Raw genomic sequence first — 19940 nt, forward strand, 5'->3', positions numbered from 1 at the left:
TCTTAGGCTAAAACTTCAGAGTGCATGTGAAGCAAGCTGTTTTACCAATATAACCCCTTGAATACCAGTTGAAAGGACACCACACAAGGTATATATTTAAAATATATATGTATTTATTACTTACACAACCCCTCTGCACTCTTTATGAGGTCAGAGTTCGAGATACAGCACAAGTTACTCAATAAGCATAGTATAAGTTGCACAAATACACTTCTGCCCTAGGGGCCTCACGAAGCATATACTAAATAAGTGGTATAAGTACCGCTTCAGGAAAGGTGAGTAGGTGTAGGGCCTAGGAAATCACTGGGGCTACACTGAGCAACCAAGGGATTGGAAGTAGGAGACCCACAGGATGCGTGTGCAGTGTCTAAACACACACGCGAGTTACCATAAAGTTTCAATGGGAACGTAAAAGTTACAAAGTAATAGATTTTGGACCCTTGCGGATGGACTATGGGAAAACCCTGTTAAACTAGGAAACTTGAATAGTTAATACCAACGGGAGCACCGGAGTACTCGCGTTGCCTCACCCAGGGAAGCCGGGTGCTTAGCTGTGAATTTGTGTCGGGTTTCGTCACTGTTTCCTATGGAGAGCTGCAAGAAAGTGCTGCAGGCGACCAGGAGAAAATTGTCCGGGTGAATCCAAGGGTGGATCGGAGTCGAGAAAAACCTGAAAGCAGAGGGGACAGAGTCTGGGTCACTAGCCAGTGACCAGGAAGGAACCAGGAAGGAACCAGGCGATGTCGAGATGCAATCAGGTGAAGAGGTGAAGTTTGTCTCTGCAGCCACGAGAATCAGGAGGCGTCAACGACAACCAGGAGCTAGAGTCGAGCTGTTCCATGATGGATCTAGCTGTTGGCGCTGTCGGTATCAGGATTGGACCCAACAAGCCTTGGCAAAGGCAATCCACACAGGATAGGAAGATTGGCTTCAGTTCAGACCAGCAAGGTCTGGTGAGCTTCTCCTTCACAGGAAAGCTGGAGCAAGACCGGAGCAACCAGGCAAGCAGTGTATTTTCAAAAACATGCCTTCAGAGGGCCAACTAGCCAATGGGCTAGCAACCGCAAAGACGCATTGAGCTGAAATGCAGGCGCAGGCCCCACTTGGCACTCATGGAGTGTGGAGGGTTGAGCTTTGGTGTAAATGCTGCTCGGGTTTGAGGCTTCTCAAACTCCAATGCACACCTTTGAGGGTACCTCAGAAGCTGCACAGGTAGCAAAAAGCAGGTAGTCCAGGATGTCTGGTCCCGCGTCGCTCGTGTCCGCCACGGGTCTCAGCTTTGCTGTGGATGTGGGTCGAGTCAGAGAAGTCTGGGAGTCCAGTTCCTGCATCGCTAAGTCTTCGGGATCCGGCTGGAGCGTCGACAAAGCAAACCAGCAAGTTACTGTTGGTGCCTGTTTGCACAGGGTGGTCACTCCTTGACCACAAGGGAGATGTGTTCAGTCTTCCAGTCGATGTGGAACGTCGAAGGTCCAAGAGTTTGTGTCAAAGTTTCTTTCCAGAATAAATCTAAAGTCTCTAGACTCAGCTCCTATCTTTATACTAAACTAAGGGGCTGGATTACCTGCTAGGTCCCTCCTGTGGGTGGAACCTGGGAACGGGGTGGTTACACCCCTTTCCCTTTGTCCAGTTTCGCGCCAGAGATGGGGCTGGAGTGCCCCAGCAACTGGTTTGAACTGGGCTATGCGTGGAGCACCTTGTGTGCCCCAGACAGTGTCTCATTTCTCAGCCCTCCCTGCCCCAATACACTAAAGGTCTGTCTGGGGAGGTGCTAGCACCTCCCAAGGCAGGAAACCTATTGTCCAGGCCTCCCCTGCCAGAGTTTCATCCAGCAGCAGGAGGTCAGACTCGTATCTGTGGCAGCAGCATCCATTTTGTGATGCTGAGGCTCTGTTTAACTTTAACCGGGTAAAGTAGTAACTACATGTCTTCTCCCCCTAGAAGGGTGGAATAATACCCCCGCCGCCAGAACTGGCGGGGGGGGGGGTAGTATTCCAAAGCATATGACACCTTACACAACATGTTTTGATGAAGCCAAACCAAATTTAGCATTAACCGCGAGGATTATAATGCACTTAAGAGTATATGGTATGGCTATATCATAGAACAGCTAGAGCACCATCTCACATAAAACCAAGCACTCTTCCTCCAGGATTGTTAACGCCTGCCATAGGAGTGACTTACAGGTATATATGTGTCTATATAGGTATACTATATCTAAGCAAGGGGTGATTACACGACCTTGCTCAAGCTGAGTGATCAGCCTGTGGTATCAGTTTGGATGGCTAGCCAGCGGTGGCATAATACATGCTGCAGCCCCTGGTAGGCCTTGGATACACCTATGCCCTGGTTACCTATGGTACACTATACAGGGGCTCACAAAGGTGACCCAATCCCAATTAGGTATGTACCTAAAGTACATGGAGTCCATTTTACAGAGAGCTCAGATAGCCTGGGGCCCTGAATAGCAGGATCCCAGGCCAACTAAGTCAAAAACTAGCTAAACACTAGGCAAAAAGTTGGGGTAACCATATAGTCAGATATCCACCTTCCTACACTGGGCTCTCGCTGTGGCTCTGACTTCTGGGCTGGGTGCTTGGAGGTTGTCCTTTGGCAGCCCTGGTGGTGCTGGCCGTTCTTTCCTGGGACCTGGGTTTCCTCTGCGGGTTTTGGGGGCTCTGTCCTCTAGGCTTTCTGGGGACCAGGTCATTCTGGTTGGGGGTGGAGTTCAGAGCCTGGCTGGTTCTACCCTCCTTCCTGGTTTGGGTAGTTGTGCCTGCGCCGTGTTGGTCGGCCTTAGCCTCTTTTCTTTGGCTTTCTCCGGTGTGGTTGGGGTTTGCTCTGTGTCTGTGCTGCTGTCGGGTCCTTTGTGCCTTCCTGGTGGTGCTAGGCTTGTCAGATTTTTTCCGGTGGGTTCCCTTGGTCGTGTCCTGTTGGGTTGGGGTTTTTCCTTTTTGGCCTGGTTGCTCTGTTTCCGGTTTCTCTGGTTGGCTGCCTCCTTGTTGTGGATATGGCCTCCTGTTTTCCTTGGCTCGGTTTCCAGTCCTTGGTTGTGTCCCTTCTGGCCTGTTCTGGCTTGCTGGTTGGTTGTTTCCTGTGGTTCCCTCCTTTTTGATCCCTTGGGTTGCTGCCTTGGTGTGGTTTCCTGGGTGTGCTTGCGAGTTCGGAAGGCCGGTTTTGTGCTTTGGTATTCTCCACTTGTTTAAGAATGTGATGATGACATAAGGGACCTGGGGTAATGCTGTATTACTTACCGTAATCTTCATTACTCCGGGTCCTGTTGTCCTCGTCCCTTTCTTACGCCCCACCCTCCCTCCCAGACGGCTGGCCTTCCGGTGGGCTTGGTTGTTCAGGCTGAATGCTGGGTAAATACTCCTTATGTACTCCCAGTGGGAGGGGCGGGGTTAGGCTCCCAGCAATCCTCTTCTCTTTTTTTCTGTCGGGAGAGGGTTATCTCCACTTGTTTAAGAAAAGGACGAGGGCAACGAGACCCGGAGTAATGAAGATTACCTGTAATAGAGCAATCCTCAGGCACTGAGAATAGGGGGTACACTCTGCTGTGCTAGGAGAACTGACGTGGAGCATTGTGCTGGTTTTTTTAGCATGCATTAGGAGCCCATACTAAGGACGAAGTGTTATTTGATTCAACTATCTGAAAGCCTTATACTTTCAGAAATGTTCCGTTTTCACCATCATCCGAGAACTTGTTTATGAAAGTTAATTAAAGAAAGAAATTTTATCTGTGATGTGTAACTCGTACATTTAAATGAGGCCTGATTTTGCTTGGCTTTTTTATTATTTGAAAGGGAGGATGGGCACTTTTGCAGAATTGCCACCTGGGTCTTGACTTCCTGGATGAGCTGATGGACACCGTTGTTGAAACCGAGACAGTTCATGAGATGTTTCGCCTGTGGATGACTACAGAGGCTCACAAGCAATTTCCCATCACCCTTCTTCAGATGTCCATCAAATTTACAAATGAGCCTCCCCAGGGGCTGAAGGCTGGCTTAAAGAGAACTTATTGCGGTAAGCAACATCTGATTGGGAAGAGGTGAAAAACTTTTTTTTTTTTTGCACACTCTATAAAGTCTTACAGATTTCAAGAGTAGTTTTTTTGTTAATGTTCTCGATATATGTATACAAGTTTACATTGCTGACTTAAGAAACGACCCTTAGGCGGTAGACGTTGCAGAATACACGGAGATTACTTTAGATCGGGCAGCCCAGAGAACTACATTCAAAGCTTTTGTTTGGATGAATTAATATATGTTTACCAAAATTGAAAAGCGTGTATTTGGAACAAAAATGTGTGTAATTTCGGAATTCGTAAGCTGATGCTTCGAGAAAAGCTGTTGAAATTCCAAATTAATTGCTGATATTTGAGTGATAAAAATCTAAAGTTGTTGGGCAGAAATGTACTATTATTAACTTGATACTAGTTGCCTGGAAGCTGTGGCTGTTATATATTACTTATGTAAAGCCATTCCACATGTTAACATTGTTGTTGGCAACCGTGCCTACAGCACAGAGATGTTCACTGCTAGTAATCTTGCATATGGTGACCACGAGTGTAATCTTGTCTGATGCGATTACTGCTACATCTGCAATATACAAGGCTTGGGAGGATTTTTCATTGAACACAATTAGCTCTTAGTACAGAAAAGGTTGGAGACCCCTGCTTTAGAAAATGGAAGTAAAATAGGTCATGGTGGTTTAGTTTTGTTTAAGAAAATCATTTGCCAGTATTACATTGTCAGTCACAGATCGCTAAAGAAAATGGATGCCTAGGCTATGCACAATTGTTGAGAAATGATTGAGTGATGACATTATGGCTGGTAATTCCTTGCTAATATGCTTTTATTGGGTCTACCAGGTGTAAACCAAGATCTCCTGGATATCAGCAATATGGTGCAATGGAAACCAATGCTTTATGCTGTAGCATTCTTACATTCTACAGTTCAGGAGAGACGCAAGTTTGGACCACTTGGATGGAATATACCGTATGAATTTAACCAGGCTGATTTCAACGCAACAGTGCAGTTCATTCAGAACCATTTGGATGACATTGACATCAAAAAGGTCAGAAGTTATTTTAATGTAAATAAGAAAATATACTGTTATCATATTCCTTTGTGCATCTGTATAATCTCACCTAGCCGTGTTTAAATAAAGGAATGCATTTTGTATCTTAACTTGTGTTACTTATTATTGTAACTCGTGGATTGTTTATGTTTACCTTTTCCTTTGTCCAGTGTAAGAGCATATATTCCCCGCTGTTGTACGGTGCCTAGACCTCTCCCCCGTATCGAGTGATATTTGAATTTTCTATGTAGTACGCAATATTATCACATGATGAAACTGATATCACTACGTAGTGGGAAAACATGGAGATAATGCTCTTATTCTTGACAATTAGATATATTAGAAAGCACGTGAGTAAAGTTAAAGGAATCCACACCAACTAGTCATGTACAACAAGGCATAATATTCTGCTGGAAATGTATAGGGAAAAGCCAAGAAAATCATTAGATTGTGTTTAAATGAAACTTCATCCTCTGTGTCCATGGATGTGATGTCCTGTCGTTTTTGATTTTCATGACTTGGTCTCTTGTATTTCCCTCAGTATGCAAGTTTGCTGAGGGTGCCTAATGTCTCCGTTAACCTTTCTCGGAAGCGCACCAATCTCTGATGGCCAGCTGTGGGGCATATTCTCAAGAACGTGTGATAACCATCGCAAAATTTACTTAAAGCAACCTCCAACAACGCAGTCTATTGCGGGAAACTTACGCTGTGTTAACCAAGTATTCACAACACGGTGGCACCATTTGATAGTCACCAGATAGCGTGTCAAATAGCCACACTGCAAAAATGCGAAACACAAACGCAAAAAAAGCTGCGTTGAGGCCAATCGCGATAGGTAAAGTAGCGAAAACCAGCGTCAGGCCTGTAAATCACACGCGTCTGGCGGGAAAAAGCACCCTGAAAGCAGTGTAAATAAGCAGTGAGATGACAACGTGCGAGCACAACCCCACAGCTGTGACTCCGAACAAATGACCATTGTCCAAATCAGATATGCATTTCCCCACAAACAGCCACAATGCACATTGACATGTATTCAGTATGTAACCTGTGCCAATGCGGAAACAAACATTATACACACTGTGAAACCGCATCTCCCCCTCACATTGCAGAGGGATTAAACAACACGAACAACAAACAAACTTAGAGGTCTAAATCAGAAACCTGATCTGAATATCTTTCAGAATACCTTCATGTCTAAAAAGTACATCAAGATAAAGAAGTGGCTAACAGTTATGAACAACACCCCTGCACACCGACGTGCCATGTCCATGATCAAACAAGAACGAAAGCACAGACTAATGTAGGGGCAGGTCACTCCCCCTTATGTACATGTTGCCCATGTCATGGGACTTGAGTCACCTGGTGCATCCCTGCATCATGGCGGCACATATCAGAGCACAAAAGAATCCCTGTTGCCACTTGTAGGCCACAAATGACAGGCAAAATGGAATGATTTAGGACACATGTGAAACGCCGAAGAATGGGATACTGTAACAACTGTGACACACAGGACTGGCAGTTCGAATACATGACTCCCTAAACAGCCTCATTGCACATAGGTGACACACCCACCATCCATCAACAAATCCCTCAATTGACAGCACAACATGTCGCACCAACACTTGTCTGAGTGAAGTGCCTGTACAGATGAGTGACATGCACGCAGGGAATGTGTATCAAAATGCTTTTATTAGCACATGCAGTGCCTGTGGCAGTCTATGTAGTCTGCCATCTGATAGAGACTACTAGCCGCAGATTCCTTAATGTAGAATTATCTCCAGACTGGATCTGGGAAACTTTTTGCCACAGCATCCCTGCGCGCCGGGGGGACGGCACCACGTGACTCCGCCCTGACGTCGTCCGCGTCCGTGACGTCAGCGAGGATACAATGTAATGTGTAATGTGTATACTTGTAAAGCACACTGTTGCCAGCCGGCGTCCTGGCGCTGTATACCGCTGGGGAACCCGTCCTGGCTTTCCCTGTGGGATGGGCCCTGCTGGGAATCCCCAAGGTGGAGCCAGGCATTCCCGGCGTTGAGGGGGCCGTTGTGGAGATTAGGCAAGCTAAAGCCCAGAGTTGCCGAGTGGGACCCCTGGTTAGAGTAGGCACCGAGGTGAGAATTATCGAGTCCGCTGACCCTGGTCCACGACCCTGCCGCGTCGGGAATCGAACTCTGGTCCCGGGCCGACTTCTGCTTGAGGGTCTGCCGCCTCTAACCAGTGAGCCACACCACTCCACCTACACAAGTCCCACCCCTGCGCGCCTACGTCAGTTTTATCTCTTTTCCGCGTTCAACGCGGATCCGGATTGTGTCCTGGCCTGTTTTCGGGCCTTCTATTCTTTTACACGCTTTGGTGTTAAGTGGAATAGTGTACGAATGCCTTTGGGCTTCGACGTGTACCTCCTGTGCGCGTCCCATGTCGGCGACGGACCCTCACCCAATTTGCATGTGATGCCTGGGTGAGCACCACGACTCAGAGAGCTGCAACGCCTGCCAGCACCTTAAGCCTAAGTCACGGCGGGAATGCCGGATGAAGTTGCTGTTGGCGCGCTTGTCCAGGTCGGTGTCATCCCAGCGTCCGTCCCCCACCTCGGAAGCAAGGAATTGTCGGTTTAGTCTGCGACATCGTCTTTCGCCGCGCCCCAATGGCGTGGCTCGCCGGCTGGTAGGTTCTTTAGTTTGTCTCCGAGGCCTTGTCCTCTTTTCGCGGTGGATGCCTGCTCCCCCCCGGGACATGCGACCCCGCCTGTCACCTTCCTACCTGCCGTTTCCCAGTGCAGAGGTGACTAGGACCCAAATGACAGCCTACGCGTTGGCGCTGCAGGCTTCTTTGGCCCTTCCTCCACCTCCTGAGATGTCCGCAGAACCCTTGCCTTGCGCAGGGCCTTCCGCAGAGTCGCCGGCGGCTCCGGTCCCGGTGCCGGACTTCCCAGCTCCAGGTCGTAGGAGGGTGGTGCCATCGAGATGCGGTCATTGGGGCTCCCCTCTTCTGCGCCTGGCGTCCCTGCATCTCTGCAAATCCCTACATTGCAGGAGACCGCCGTGACTCCAGGATTGCCCGCGAGTTCCACTCGGTCCTCTGAGCAGGCAGCTGCCTCACCAGATGTCGAGCCGGCGCCGTTTCAGAGCCAGGAGCCTTCCTCCCCGGCTCCAGTGGAGTCACGAGTGGAAGCAGGGACCTGGGGTGCTTTCCCGAGTCCCCCTCGGTCCTCGGTGCGGGCGGCTGCCCCATCTGAGGCCGAGCCGATGCATTTTTGGAGCCGCTCCCTCGCCGTTCTGGCGATGACCCCGCCCCACCCTCATGGAGAGCATGTGGTGGCTGGAGTCGGCCCGGTGCCTCAGGTTCCCACTCCGGCGCCGGTCGACGTCGATCTGGTGCTGATGGCAGACTCCACAGAGCCACGCCGGCATTGGGTTCTGGATTCATCACCTGAGGTCCCTTCTTCTCCAGAGGTCTGTCATCAGTTGGTGTGTTCTTCCCTGGAGACAGGGCGCCGTGTTGTTGCCTTTTCACCGGCATCTTCCAGGGAAGGCTCTTCGCCGTCCCCACAACCTAAATCCTCGAACCCTTCTTTCCGTGGCTCATGTTTGGCTTCTTCACCAGCCTCTCTGCCTTCCCCTGGGGCGCCTCAGATTCCCCATTCATCTGTGGATCCCCCACTATTTCAGGGCTGGCTGCTTTCCCCGGGACATGGGGACGGACGGGTCAATCTGCAGCCGTCGGCCACGGAGGAATAACTTTCCCCTCTGCGCTTCCCTACTGAGGCCAGTGTTGCCTTTGTTTTGGCTATTTCTATGGCTGCTGGTATTCTGAGGATGGGTGAACCTGTCACTCCATTTCCTACAGACAACCTCTTGGAAATTCTCCACCAGGGCTCTGGTGGACGGGAGTTGTTCCTTCCTTTTGAAGCGTCACTCCATAATTCCCTTGTGGGGGCTTGGGGGCGCCCTGCCACAGGTGATCCGGTGCCTCAGGCACTGCTGCATCGCCACCATCCTGCTACGCATGACCCTGTCTGTTTTTCTTTTCACCCCTCTACTCAAGGTGCTCTTCTGTGGAATGCCTTTCCGTGTTTGTCTGTGGTGTTGTTTGCTCCGTCTCAGGAGGCCTGGTGGTTGGATTCATGGGGGCGTAATATCTTCGCTTCGTCCAGCGCTGCCTTGCAGCTGCTTAACACTTTGTGTGCGTTGACCAGGGCTACTTCTAGCCTGTGGGACTCTGGAGTCTCTTCTTTCTCATGTCTCCCATGAGGGTGCCTGTGCTGATCTGTGGGTCTTGGCCGTGCTATGGCCACTTCTTTGGCTCTCCGTCGCCATGCTTGGCTACGTGATGCAGTTTTTCCAGAAAATATTAAAGAGCATCTAGTTGACTTGCCTTTTGACGGGGTCCTTCTGTTTAATACTCATGCGGACTCCGCCATTCAGGGTCTTCTTGCGGACTCGGTCCTCCTCCTCCTTAGTAGGTTGGTTTGTTGATCCTCCGGGGCTTGGTGAGAGGGGTTATCCCACTTTGCTTCTGGTATTTGGTTTTTGGAGTGGCAGTTACACTTTCTGTGAGGGTTACTGTGCCCTCGGCGTCCTTTGGTTGGCCCATCTCTTCTGTTGGCTGCTGGTTCAGCCCCTTTTTGGGCACAAATGTACCTTTTGGCTGATTACTAAGCCTTCTGTGGTTTCTGCCACAGGTTTATCATTTGTTCTCTGATGCGGGATTGTCTTCCCTAAGAGTGGTTCCCATGCTTTATTTGGGACTTGTCCTACCCTATGTGGGGTACTTGTAGCTAATGTTTAGCCCTGTCTTATGCTGGGAGGGTGTGGACTCCCCCTTGCGGGTTCCTCACCTTTCTGGGTGTTGTTGTATTATGCTGGTGCAGCCCTTGGTGCTTACTTGAGCGTGGCCTGGCCTGGCCATCTGTGGCGTGGTGCTGAGGGATTTTTGCCCTTTCTCTGCCATTTTGTCTGGTCCTCTGTCTGGTGTTTCCGAGGGGATAATATCTGATGTTGACGGCCTGGTCCGTCCTACTTGTCTCTCCTCTTCTATTCTAGCTGATCGCATTTCTTTGTGTTTCAATTCTGTCCGGAGCGGTACCCTTTTAGGGGTCCTTAGAAATTTTTCTAGCCTAGATACCTACTCCACAGAGATATGCGACCAGATAGCCGACTTCTTTGTGGAGAAGGTAGAAAAAATTCATGCTACGTTTTCTAGCAGCACCAGGCCAGATAAAAATAAGGTAGAGATCCTAGCCTCCTGTTCCAATAAACCCCAGCTTACCAACTTTAGGACCCCCAATAAACAGGAACTAGCTAAAATTATAAACAGTATTTCTTCAGGCTCCCCTATGGATGCCTGCCCACCGGAACAGTACAAAGCGGTCATGGAAAGCCTATTATTGGATCATATAAGCAACATGATCACAACTTCATTCCGGGAAGGCAATGTCCTGAGAAACTGGAAATCTGCCCAGGTAATACCACTAAAAAAGAAACCGAACATTCCAATTACTCAGCTCCAAAATTTGCGGCCAATCTCTCTTCTCCCTTTCTGTGCTAAGATCATAGAAAAGGTGGCCAATATCCAACTCATGGAGTTTCTGGAGAAACAATCACTCCTCCACCCTTCCCAATCAGGGTTTAGACCAGGCCATTCTACGGAATCAGCCGTTCTGTATTCCACCGAACAGATACGGAAACTGGTGGATGAGGGAGAGACAGCTGCGCTGGTCCTATTGGACCTAAGTGCAGCATTTGACACCGTGCTGCACTCTACACTGCTGTCCCGACTCTCAGACATGGGAGTAAAAGACTCTGCTCTCACCTGGTTTCAGTCATACCTAACTGACAGAACTTTCCAACTTCATTGCCCACCCTTTAAGTCATCACCTCGCACTGTTAGCCACGGGGTTCCACAGGGCTCTAGTTTGAGCCCCACCTTATTTAACATCTACATGGAACCCCTGGCACACATTGCGGAGGAATTTGGGGTGGGCATTGTCAGCTATGCCGACGACACCCAGCTGGTGTTCAAAATAACGCCAGACAGTAGAGACTTAGCCTCCAACTTCTCCAACTGTATGCTCAGCATAGCGACGTGGATGAATGCCAACTGCCTCCGTTTAAACGGAGATAAAACAGAGGTTCTGATAGTAGGAAAAGATACTTCTGTCTGGTCACATGCATGGTGGCCTAGCGAGTTGGGTGAACTACCTGTGCCTGTAGAGAAGGTGAAGAACCTCGGAGTCATGCTTGACGCCGATCTCTCAGGTAGAGCCCAGGTAAACAAAGTGACAAGCAAATGCTATAGCACCCTAAAAGTACTGCGTAAAGTTTTAGACCTTCTTCCGACAGAAGCGAGAAAGACCATAGTCCATGCCCTAATATCCCCCCATTTGGACTATGGTAATGCTCTCCTACTTGGCCTTAATCAAAAGAGTCTGCACCAGTTACAATGCATACAGAATTCTGCAGCACGACTGGTGCTCGGTCTCCCTCGGAGAGCATCTACGAAAAATGCGCTTGCCAAGCTTCATTGGCTCCCTGTAAAAGAGAGAATTATATTTAAAACTCTCTGCTACGCACACCGCATTGCCCAAAACAAAGGCCCTAGTTATCTGAGAGGCCTCATCACCATCCATAGGCCGATCAAAGATCTTAGATCAGCAGGCACGATGCTATTTAAAATCCCCGCATCACTAAAGCTAAAATGGGAGGAAAATCCTTCCGCTATCTAGCCACCAAGTTCTGGAATGCCTTGCCAATCCAGCTGCGGATGGAGCCATCTGAAACAAGGTTCAGAGCTAGACTTAAAACTTATCTATTTCCCAAAAATTAATTCTGCTCGCCTGACTCTTGGTCCTTCTTGATGGGTTGCATTTGCAGTCAGCGCGGGGACACACAGTTTTGTGCAGCCAGGCGCTTAATAAATGCTGATTATTATTATTATTATTATTCCCCTTGTTCTGAGCCTGACGTGGTCTGGGCGTTTAATTCGTGGCGCTTGCTCGCACCTGTCTGCACCCGCCTGCTCCTCTGTTCTGTGGCCGGGGGCCTTGGCGTGGGCTCTGGCGACCCTGCCTCTTGTTCTGCAGGTATCTTGTGAGATCACGTTCTTCTTCTCTCGCCTGCCTTTATTGCTGAGGCGCCTTTCTGTCTTGTCTGTTGACTTCCAGCTGTGATAGGCTCGGCTGCCCTCTCCACTGGGTGTGTTTCCTGATGGAGGGCTTTGCCTGCATTTCTGCCTCTTCTCCTTGGTGTCGGTGGGTGGCTCTTCTTCCTCTTTACTCCTCTGGTGGAGATCCCCGGTTCCTTGGTTGGGCTTGGGGTGCACTGACCTCCTTTCGCCTTATCCTTGCTTCCTCCTACTTGATGAGGGTTGGGCCGCCTCTTTTTGTTGTCATCACGCACCCCCTCTGGGTCCGATGTTCTTTAGCGGTGACAAGGTTCTCTTCTGCCTGGAGGGACTGGGCTATTCTCTCTGTTCCTGTGACTCATCCCCTATTGGGGCCCTGCTTCGTCCAGGCTGGAGAGGTCCTCTAGCAGACCCTCCTCCCTCTTGGGTTTGGCATGGGTATCTATTGTACGTTAAGGAATCTGCGGCTGGTAGTCTCTATCACATATACGAGTTACTTACCTTCGGTAACGATGAATCTGGTAGAGACGATTCTAGCCGCAGATTCCTTCATGACCCGCCCTTCCTCCCCATTCTGCGAGGGCACTCTTGGTTTTCTGCACTCGCCTGCCTCTGGGTAGTTGTCTTTTGCGAGTGCCTTTTCTTACTCCCTCCTTCGGGGGATGCTCGCCTTGTTGTTGTTCCATTCTTGACTTTTATAGGCACTTCTGCGTCCCTGCACCCTGGTCTCCAGTGTGGTGTTCGCTAGTGCTTCTTCTTCCCTTTATTACTTGCACTTCTGTCTTTGGAAGTCCTTGGGGTTGAGGTGCCTTGGCTGGTCTCGACCTTGGCTTTCGGGAGACTTTCTCCCTGCTGGTATTGTCTGAAGCTGAATGGTCATTGCTCTCCATTCTGACCTTGGTGCTCCTTTCTGTTCCGGGCGGTGGCTGCAGACTTCTTGGTTTGCTGTGTATTTTTCACATGCTTCTGCCCCGGGGAGGCTGTTGTTTTTGTTTGCAGGAGTGCTTTCCAGTAGCAGTGCCCTGTTCTTTCATTCCAGACTTTGGTGCCTTAGTACCTGGCACTATTCTGGATGGTGCTGTTCCTCACCATTTGTTTCTTTCCCTTCTGTTTAGCGGGGTTTTCGCACACTGGTCCAGTATTCTCACAGTTTTGTTAGTGATGGCTCCGCATTGTGACGTGGAAAAGTTCTCTGAAGAAAACTGACGTAGGTGCGCTGGGGTGGGACTTATGTATCCTTGCTGATGTCACGGACGCGGACGACGTCAGGACAAAGTCATGTGGTGCCGTCCCCCAGGCGCGCAGGGATGCTGTGGCAAAATGTTTTCCGGATCCAGGCACACGCCTGGGGATAATTCTACGTTATTTAATCTGCGACTAGAACCTTCTCTACCATATACATTGTTACCGAAGGTAAGTAACTTGTACATTACTGCGAAGGACCCACACAATGTTACCTCAACCGTAGAAGACATTTTCAGTGATATAGTCCCTACGGGCTATTCCTGCTGCGGCTGCAGTGGGGTGTGGTCGACCTGCCTCATCTTCATCATCATCGTCCGGTGCATCGAGCACTCGTATCCATGGGGCTTTGCTGCGTACACATATGTTGTGCAACACACAACATGCAACGGTCATCATGCACACAAGGTCTGAGCTGTACAGGAGCTGTGACATCCAGGCACCTGAAATGTGACTTCAATACGCCAAATGTGCGTTCCACGATGCCCCTGGTGCGTTTGTGGGCCACATTTTACAGCCTCTGGGCCTGTGTGTTCGGGGGTCTGAAGGGTGTCATCATCCAATGGCAGAGTGCCTATCCTTGGTCACCTGTGACAGCGCAGAGAGACATGAGTCACAACTACATACTGCATGATGTGTTGGCAGGCTCACTGGTTCATTGGTGTGTGATATGTGTGACTTAGTGATTCCTCTATGACATGTACTGCGTGTTGCAAATGAGCTGCATCACTGTGTACTACGTAGCCTCACTGCTGCACCTCCCCCCGAGCACATTCACTAGTGTGCGCAGCACGATTACATCACATGCACCCCTACGGCACACCATTGACATGCCTGTCTGCGCATGTCTACAAGCGTGAGTACGACACAGTAATGATGCTGCACAGAATGTGGCAGGCCACATGTGTGTAGGCCCATTGCAAGGACAGGGCTGACACAGATGTAGAGCACCTTCCTGGCTGAACTCAACTTGCAGTTGAGGGTACATCTTTGGCTCATGCTGCACTGATGGCGATACACACAGGTGGCATGTGTGATCCCTGACCCCGAGTGGGCATGCCCTCCCCCATGTACCCCTTCGGCTGACCACCTACACTGGGGACATGCCACATAGCAACATTGTCTATTGTGTGACGGGTGGTGCAGACACTACGACAGAGACACATGCATCAGCCACATCCTTGTCAAGGCCCACACTGAACCACACCCAGATCCACGTGTGGAGGAGCAACGCCCCTACGCAGTACTGTCATACTCCTGTCCACCCCGCTTTCGCTCACATCGAGATACAACACGGTTACATGTCCCAGGTCTACACCACTGCCTGCTGTGACTTGGTTGCGCACGATGTACACAGCACAATGTAATGTGGAATGACCCCGGTCCCACATGCATATATAATGACCACACGGACACACTTAGTGAGTTTTTGGGACTGGCTACGGCCACGTGCACCCGGCACCTTTTATTTCCAGGGTCACATCTCCATTGATGCCTGTGTTGGATAGGGGTTGGGTAGTGTAAGCCACCACTCAGAGGTTGGTTGGTGCTGGCAAAAACCACAACAGTGAACAGACAATCAGCTGTACAAGGTACGGACATCATGGGTCCCTGACTTGAGCAGCACAGAGTTTGTGGCCCTGGATGCACAGCGGCCGGCACAGGCACACTGCCACGGAACGGTGACTTGCGGTGCACTGAGGTAGGGCCACGCGAGCTGAGTGTGTACTCATCGATGTCCACTGGGAATGTCGTGCAGGGTTGCGGAGGGTAGTGGAAGGTGTCCCTCCAGGGCATGATGCAGAGGGCCGAAGCAAGCAGGAACAGGCAAATTGCTGAGTTGAATTCTACAGACTCCACGTTTCCACCTTGTCAGTATCAGCTACAAGTAGAGGAAGACAACCTCCAGCCCATGGGCCCAGATACCACAGCCTACAGACAGATATCGACCATGAATTTCAGGGCACACACTCAGGGGCAACAGAGCTGGAAGGGGATCAGTATGCGATGATGCCTGTACAATGATATGGACTCTGCCATGTAGAGGGCAAGACTCAGTTCAAAATGTGTGACCTACTCCACCGCAGTGTGTTACAGAGCCAGCGGTCATCAGGGGCCCACAATCACGTGTGGTAGGCATGCGCTGCACAGAGTCATTGGCATCAGTGCAGTTGTTGATAGTGTCCCATCACCTCCGTAAAGGTAATCCTTTTCTCCTTCGGAATGAAGCATGTCTTCCTCTTACTCCTCTCCTTGCGTACTGTGACATGAACACTGCCTTGACTCAGGGCCAGATGTAGGAGGCCATTTACCGACCGGTAACGGCCGATTTCGGCCGTTACCGACCGGTAAATGGGTATTTGGTATGTAGGGGGCCATTTTTACAGATTCGGTAAATTTACCGAATGGGTAAATTTACCGAATCTGTAAAACACGGCCAGATGTAGGTGGGACTCTTCTAGAGTCCCTAAGGCCTTACAGAATCGGTATTTTACCACCCAATCCAATTGGGTGGTAAAATACCGAATCCAGGTGTGCATGCACATGTGTGCATGCACACCTAGCCATGTGACAGACAGACATGCCCTTAGGGCATGTCTGTGTGCCACATGGCACACATGCCCGTCTTTGGGGTGCTAGAGGGTGTCACAGTGACACCCCCTGCACCCTTGCTGGAATTGGTATTTACCGAATCGGTAAATACCGATTCGGTATTGCCCATTGATGCCTATGGGCTTCAAGGCCCATAGGAATCAATGGGCATTACCGAATCGGTATTTACAGAATCGGTAAATACCGAATCTTAACGATTCGGTATTTACCAATTCTGAAATACCTACATCCCCCCCCCTCTATTTTACCACTTCTTGAATTCCGAATCGGTAAAATTCGGTATTTAAGAAGTGGTAAATAAGAATTACCTACATCTAGCCCTCAGTTCCAAATATGCGACCTAGTTGGGCGCAGTGTCGGACGGAGGCTGTGGTCAGCGCGGGTTAACCGTTGTCCAGCCATCTCCACCTGGATCTCTAACACATGACGTTGGAATGGCATGTGATTTAGATTTGTGGGTGACATAGATAGTGTATGTAACAAATAATTGCACACAGTTCCCCTGGGATTGGTGATTGCGTAGTAAAGGGTGCTGTCTTCCTCTCTTCCTAGAGTGCAACAGGGAAGGGTATCCCTTGTCGGAACTAGGGATGCCTCACACAACAGGCTGGTTTTACGGCTGTTGTCATGTTACCAGCTAGTCGTATCGTGTCATCATCGGCTTCCCGCTCCAACGTCAAGCCGGCGCTGCAATGCCTGACGGGTAGCACGGGGTGCTACACTCTTGTGGAGATCTTTTGTTCCTTGCCGGTGGGTGTAAGGGTGTGAGGGCCCTAGTGAGTGAAGTAGTGAGCGTGAGTAAGGTGAGTTAAAAAAGGTTGGTGTGATCTACTGCTTTGTCTTTAATCGTGTAGTACACCACCTTAATAAAAAAGCGAGGGGCAATGGGACTACAGTAGTTACGAGAAGTCAGTCCCGTTCAACCCTCATTCGTGAATAGGTCGACATGTTTCATGCCCTATTGGCAATTCTTCAGGACCAAAACAGTGCTCATAAACTTAGTGTGATGCCCCGCATCAGGCTGGGGCATCTGAAGGATACAACCTGTGTGGTTGCCGGATCCAGCCAGAGAGGGGTTCCTGCAGCAAAGGGATACCCTGTGGGGAGAGAAGTAGACTTCAACTGGTGATTCAGATACCCAAGTTACCCAATCAGGGGGATGCTCCTTGGTTTCAGTGAAGCAATACATGATAATGAAGTGAGGAGAGTGGGGGAAGACACAGTTAGGTTACTACGCATCAAGGGCTTAGTGAAGTTCACTTAAAAACAATGCTGGGTAAAGGACTACCAGCGGACATTAGGTGTCTCAACAAGACAATTGGTGTTTAAAGATATGGAAGGATCTAACGCTAGCCAGCGTTTTGCTACACATGGAGGTGGACATACATCAGAGTCTTAGACAAAAGTCCAAAGTAAGAAGAGGACTTACCCTCGTTGGCGGTCGTAAGTGCCCCAAGGCTGCTCCCGTGGGGTCTGCGTGAGTGGAGCAGTTATCTGGAGGGTAGAAGCAAATGGTTTCAGGGGTAAATAGCCCAAAACGGGGGTGGGTCGGTAGGTAAGTATGCATATACCGTCTGGTGGGACAGCAAGGGAGGAGTTAGCGGCCCGGGGTAGGTCCGCGGTGGTCCCACCAGGTCCCGGTAGATCCAGGACAATCACACCACCCAGGGAGGTCGCAGCCTGGAGGGGCACCAGAGGCAACGAGCGGCGGGGCTCCGCTGTTCTCGATGGCCGGTGGATGGTGGGATAGTCGCCTGTGGCCACCAGCCACGCCAAACCTCCCGAGGAACACTCACGGGAGCACAGGTCAACCCTCAACCTGGCGGTCGGTAGACCCGCATGCTCGACGCCCGGTACCCCAACTCTGCAAACGTCCTCGGAGGGGGCCGACACCTGTGGTCCCTAGGGGGTGGAGGGAAAACACCGGGGGTCCAAGCAGGGCGGCCGGGCTCCTGGATGTCCAGGCGCCCGCCTCACAACTAATCTGTGCCCAACACCTTACCTCATCGGAGCGGGCGGGTGACCTCTTCACCTAATCCCACGTCCCGGCGCGGAGTGTCGCCTAGAGCAGCCGTAGTTGTTTGCTCGTGGTGCTCGCTAATAAGGGTTCTGGTGAACGCCGGGGGTGTGTCTGATCAGCGGCTCAGTGTCAGCGGCGCGCCGACATGACGTCAGAGCGTCTTGGTGTCGGTGCCCGCCGCCATCTTGGAGAGGGGTGTGGGGAGAGCGGAAGACAGGGCAGTCGGAGATGTGACTGTGTCCTCATGATCACGGGCAACCATGGCACAATGGTACAGGTACTCAAAACGTTCCGTGGCTCTAAGGTGATTGGCCAGCCAGGATGGTAAGAGAATAGAGGGACTTATAGTGAAGTTGTGTATACTGAGTAGCTGGAGGGCCTGAATAGCGCCCCGTCAGCGATGGGCCGGGGAGTCCTAATGGTCTTAGGAGGTCATTGATCAGGGAGGCAGTGGTTTAGGCATGTTGATGAGCACCAAGTCATCTGGATGATAGGTACATGCGGTGTTGATGCCTGGGTGGTTCCCGCTGGAGGTAAGGGTGTGCAACTATGGGAGTGGGGGATTAGCTGTACACACCAAGAATGATGTTGGAAGGGGATGCGTAAGTAGTGACACCAGGCTGGAGTGTTAACAGCATGCAAGTACAGAACTGGGGAGGAAGAGTCTATCTAGACAGAGTGTTCCACGGGACGGAATCATTCAAACCCTCAGTGTCTAAATGCAGGCGGTGCACCCATCTTTGTTCCATCCTAAAAAGAGCCTGTTGGTTTAATGAAGGATGCCATTCTAGCACGACCCATTGGATGTCCTCAGCTGCATGCTCCTTTTCATGACAATGTGCATATAGGCGAGTTTGTGTCTTTTTGCAACGAATGTTGCTGTTATGTTCCATAACCCGTGTTTTTACTGGGCGGGTCGTCATCCCAATATACTTAAGTCCACAGGGACAGGTCAGCATATAGATACAGTTACTGCTGTTGCAGTTAGTGTATCGGTTCAAGTGCCATGTGAAGGTATCAGAAAGTTGGACTGTTTTTGTTTGTGTTGTTTGCGGACACACCACACAGTTGCCACACCGGTAATGTCCCGTGACAGGGGGCAGGTCCCACAAAGTGTTCTGCGGACGGATAGGAGTTTTCTTTGGTCGGGTGTGGACAAGTTGGTCCTTCAGGCTGCTGGTTCTTTTGAAGGCGAACCGAGGGCGGGGGATGTCCAGAGACACAGAATTCAAAATACCCCAGTGTGCATTCACTGTTCTCTTGATGAAAGGCGAATTTTTCGTGAAGGATGTCACGCAAGTGATAATGTCCTCGCTTTCTTTGCTGTGGGTTTCCAGAAGGGATTCCCTGTTGTTGTTCTGGGCTCTCTTCATGGATCGTTTCAATAGTCTGGTCGGGTAGCCCCTGTCTTGGAGTTTGTGTTGTAGGGATTGCGCCTCCCGTTGGTAATCGGAGATGGCGGTGCAGTTTCTCCGGAGTCTAAGAAATTGTCCAAACGGAAGATTGTCCCTCAATGCCTTGGTGTGGTGGCTATTGTAGAGCAAAAGGCTGTTCCTATCGGTCTCTTTCTTGTAGAGAGTGGTGGTTATTCCCATGGGGTCCAACATGATTCTCAGATCAAGGAACGGTATGGAGTGCTCAGCGATCGTCCCAGTGAACTTCAGAAAGGGATCCTGTTGGTTGATCCAGGAGCAAAAGGCGTTGCAGCTCGTACGGTCCCCCTTCCAGAAGATCAGGATGTCGTCGATATAACGACGCCACAGGGATAGATTCTCGAGGAACGGGTTACGTTCAGGGGAGTAGATGAAGTAGTTCTCGAATGTTGCCATGTATATGCAGGCCACGCTCGGCGCGAAGG

At 50.3% G+C, this 19940-nt stretch overlaps 1 protein-coding gene across 1 annotated transcript in view; it reads left to right on the forward strand.

The window, feature by feature from the left end:
* DNAH5 (dynein axonemal heavy chain 5) overlaps positions 1-19940 on the forward strand; it is a 5174212-nt gene that overhangs the window by 4700844 nt on the left and 453428 nt on the right. Inside the window, exons 72-73 of the mRNA XM_078687662.1 lie at positions 3807-4026; positions 4874-5079. Of these exons, the coding sequence (XP_078543788.1) occupies positions 3807-4026; positions 4874-5079 (426 nt within the window). The remainder of the gene's footprint in view (positions 1-3806; positions 4027-4873; positions 5080-19940) is intronic.

Source organism: Lissotriton helveticus, chromosome 4_1 (assembly GCF_964261635.1).
Source record: "Lissotriton helveticus chromosome 4_1, aLisHel1.1, whole genome shotgun sequence".
NCBI classification, from domain to species: Eukaryota; Metazoa; Chordata; class Amphibia; order Caudata; family Salamandridae; genus Lissotriton; species Lissotriton helveticus.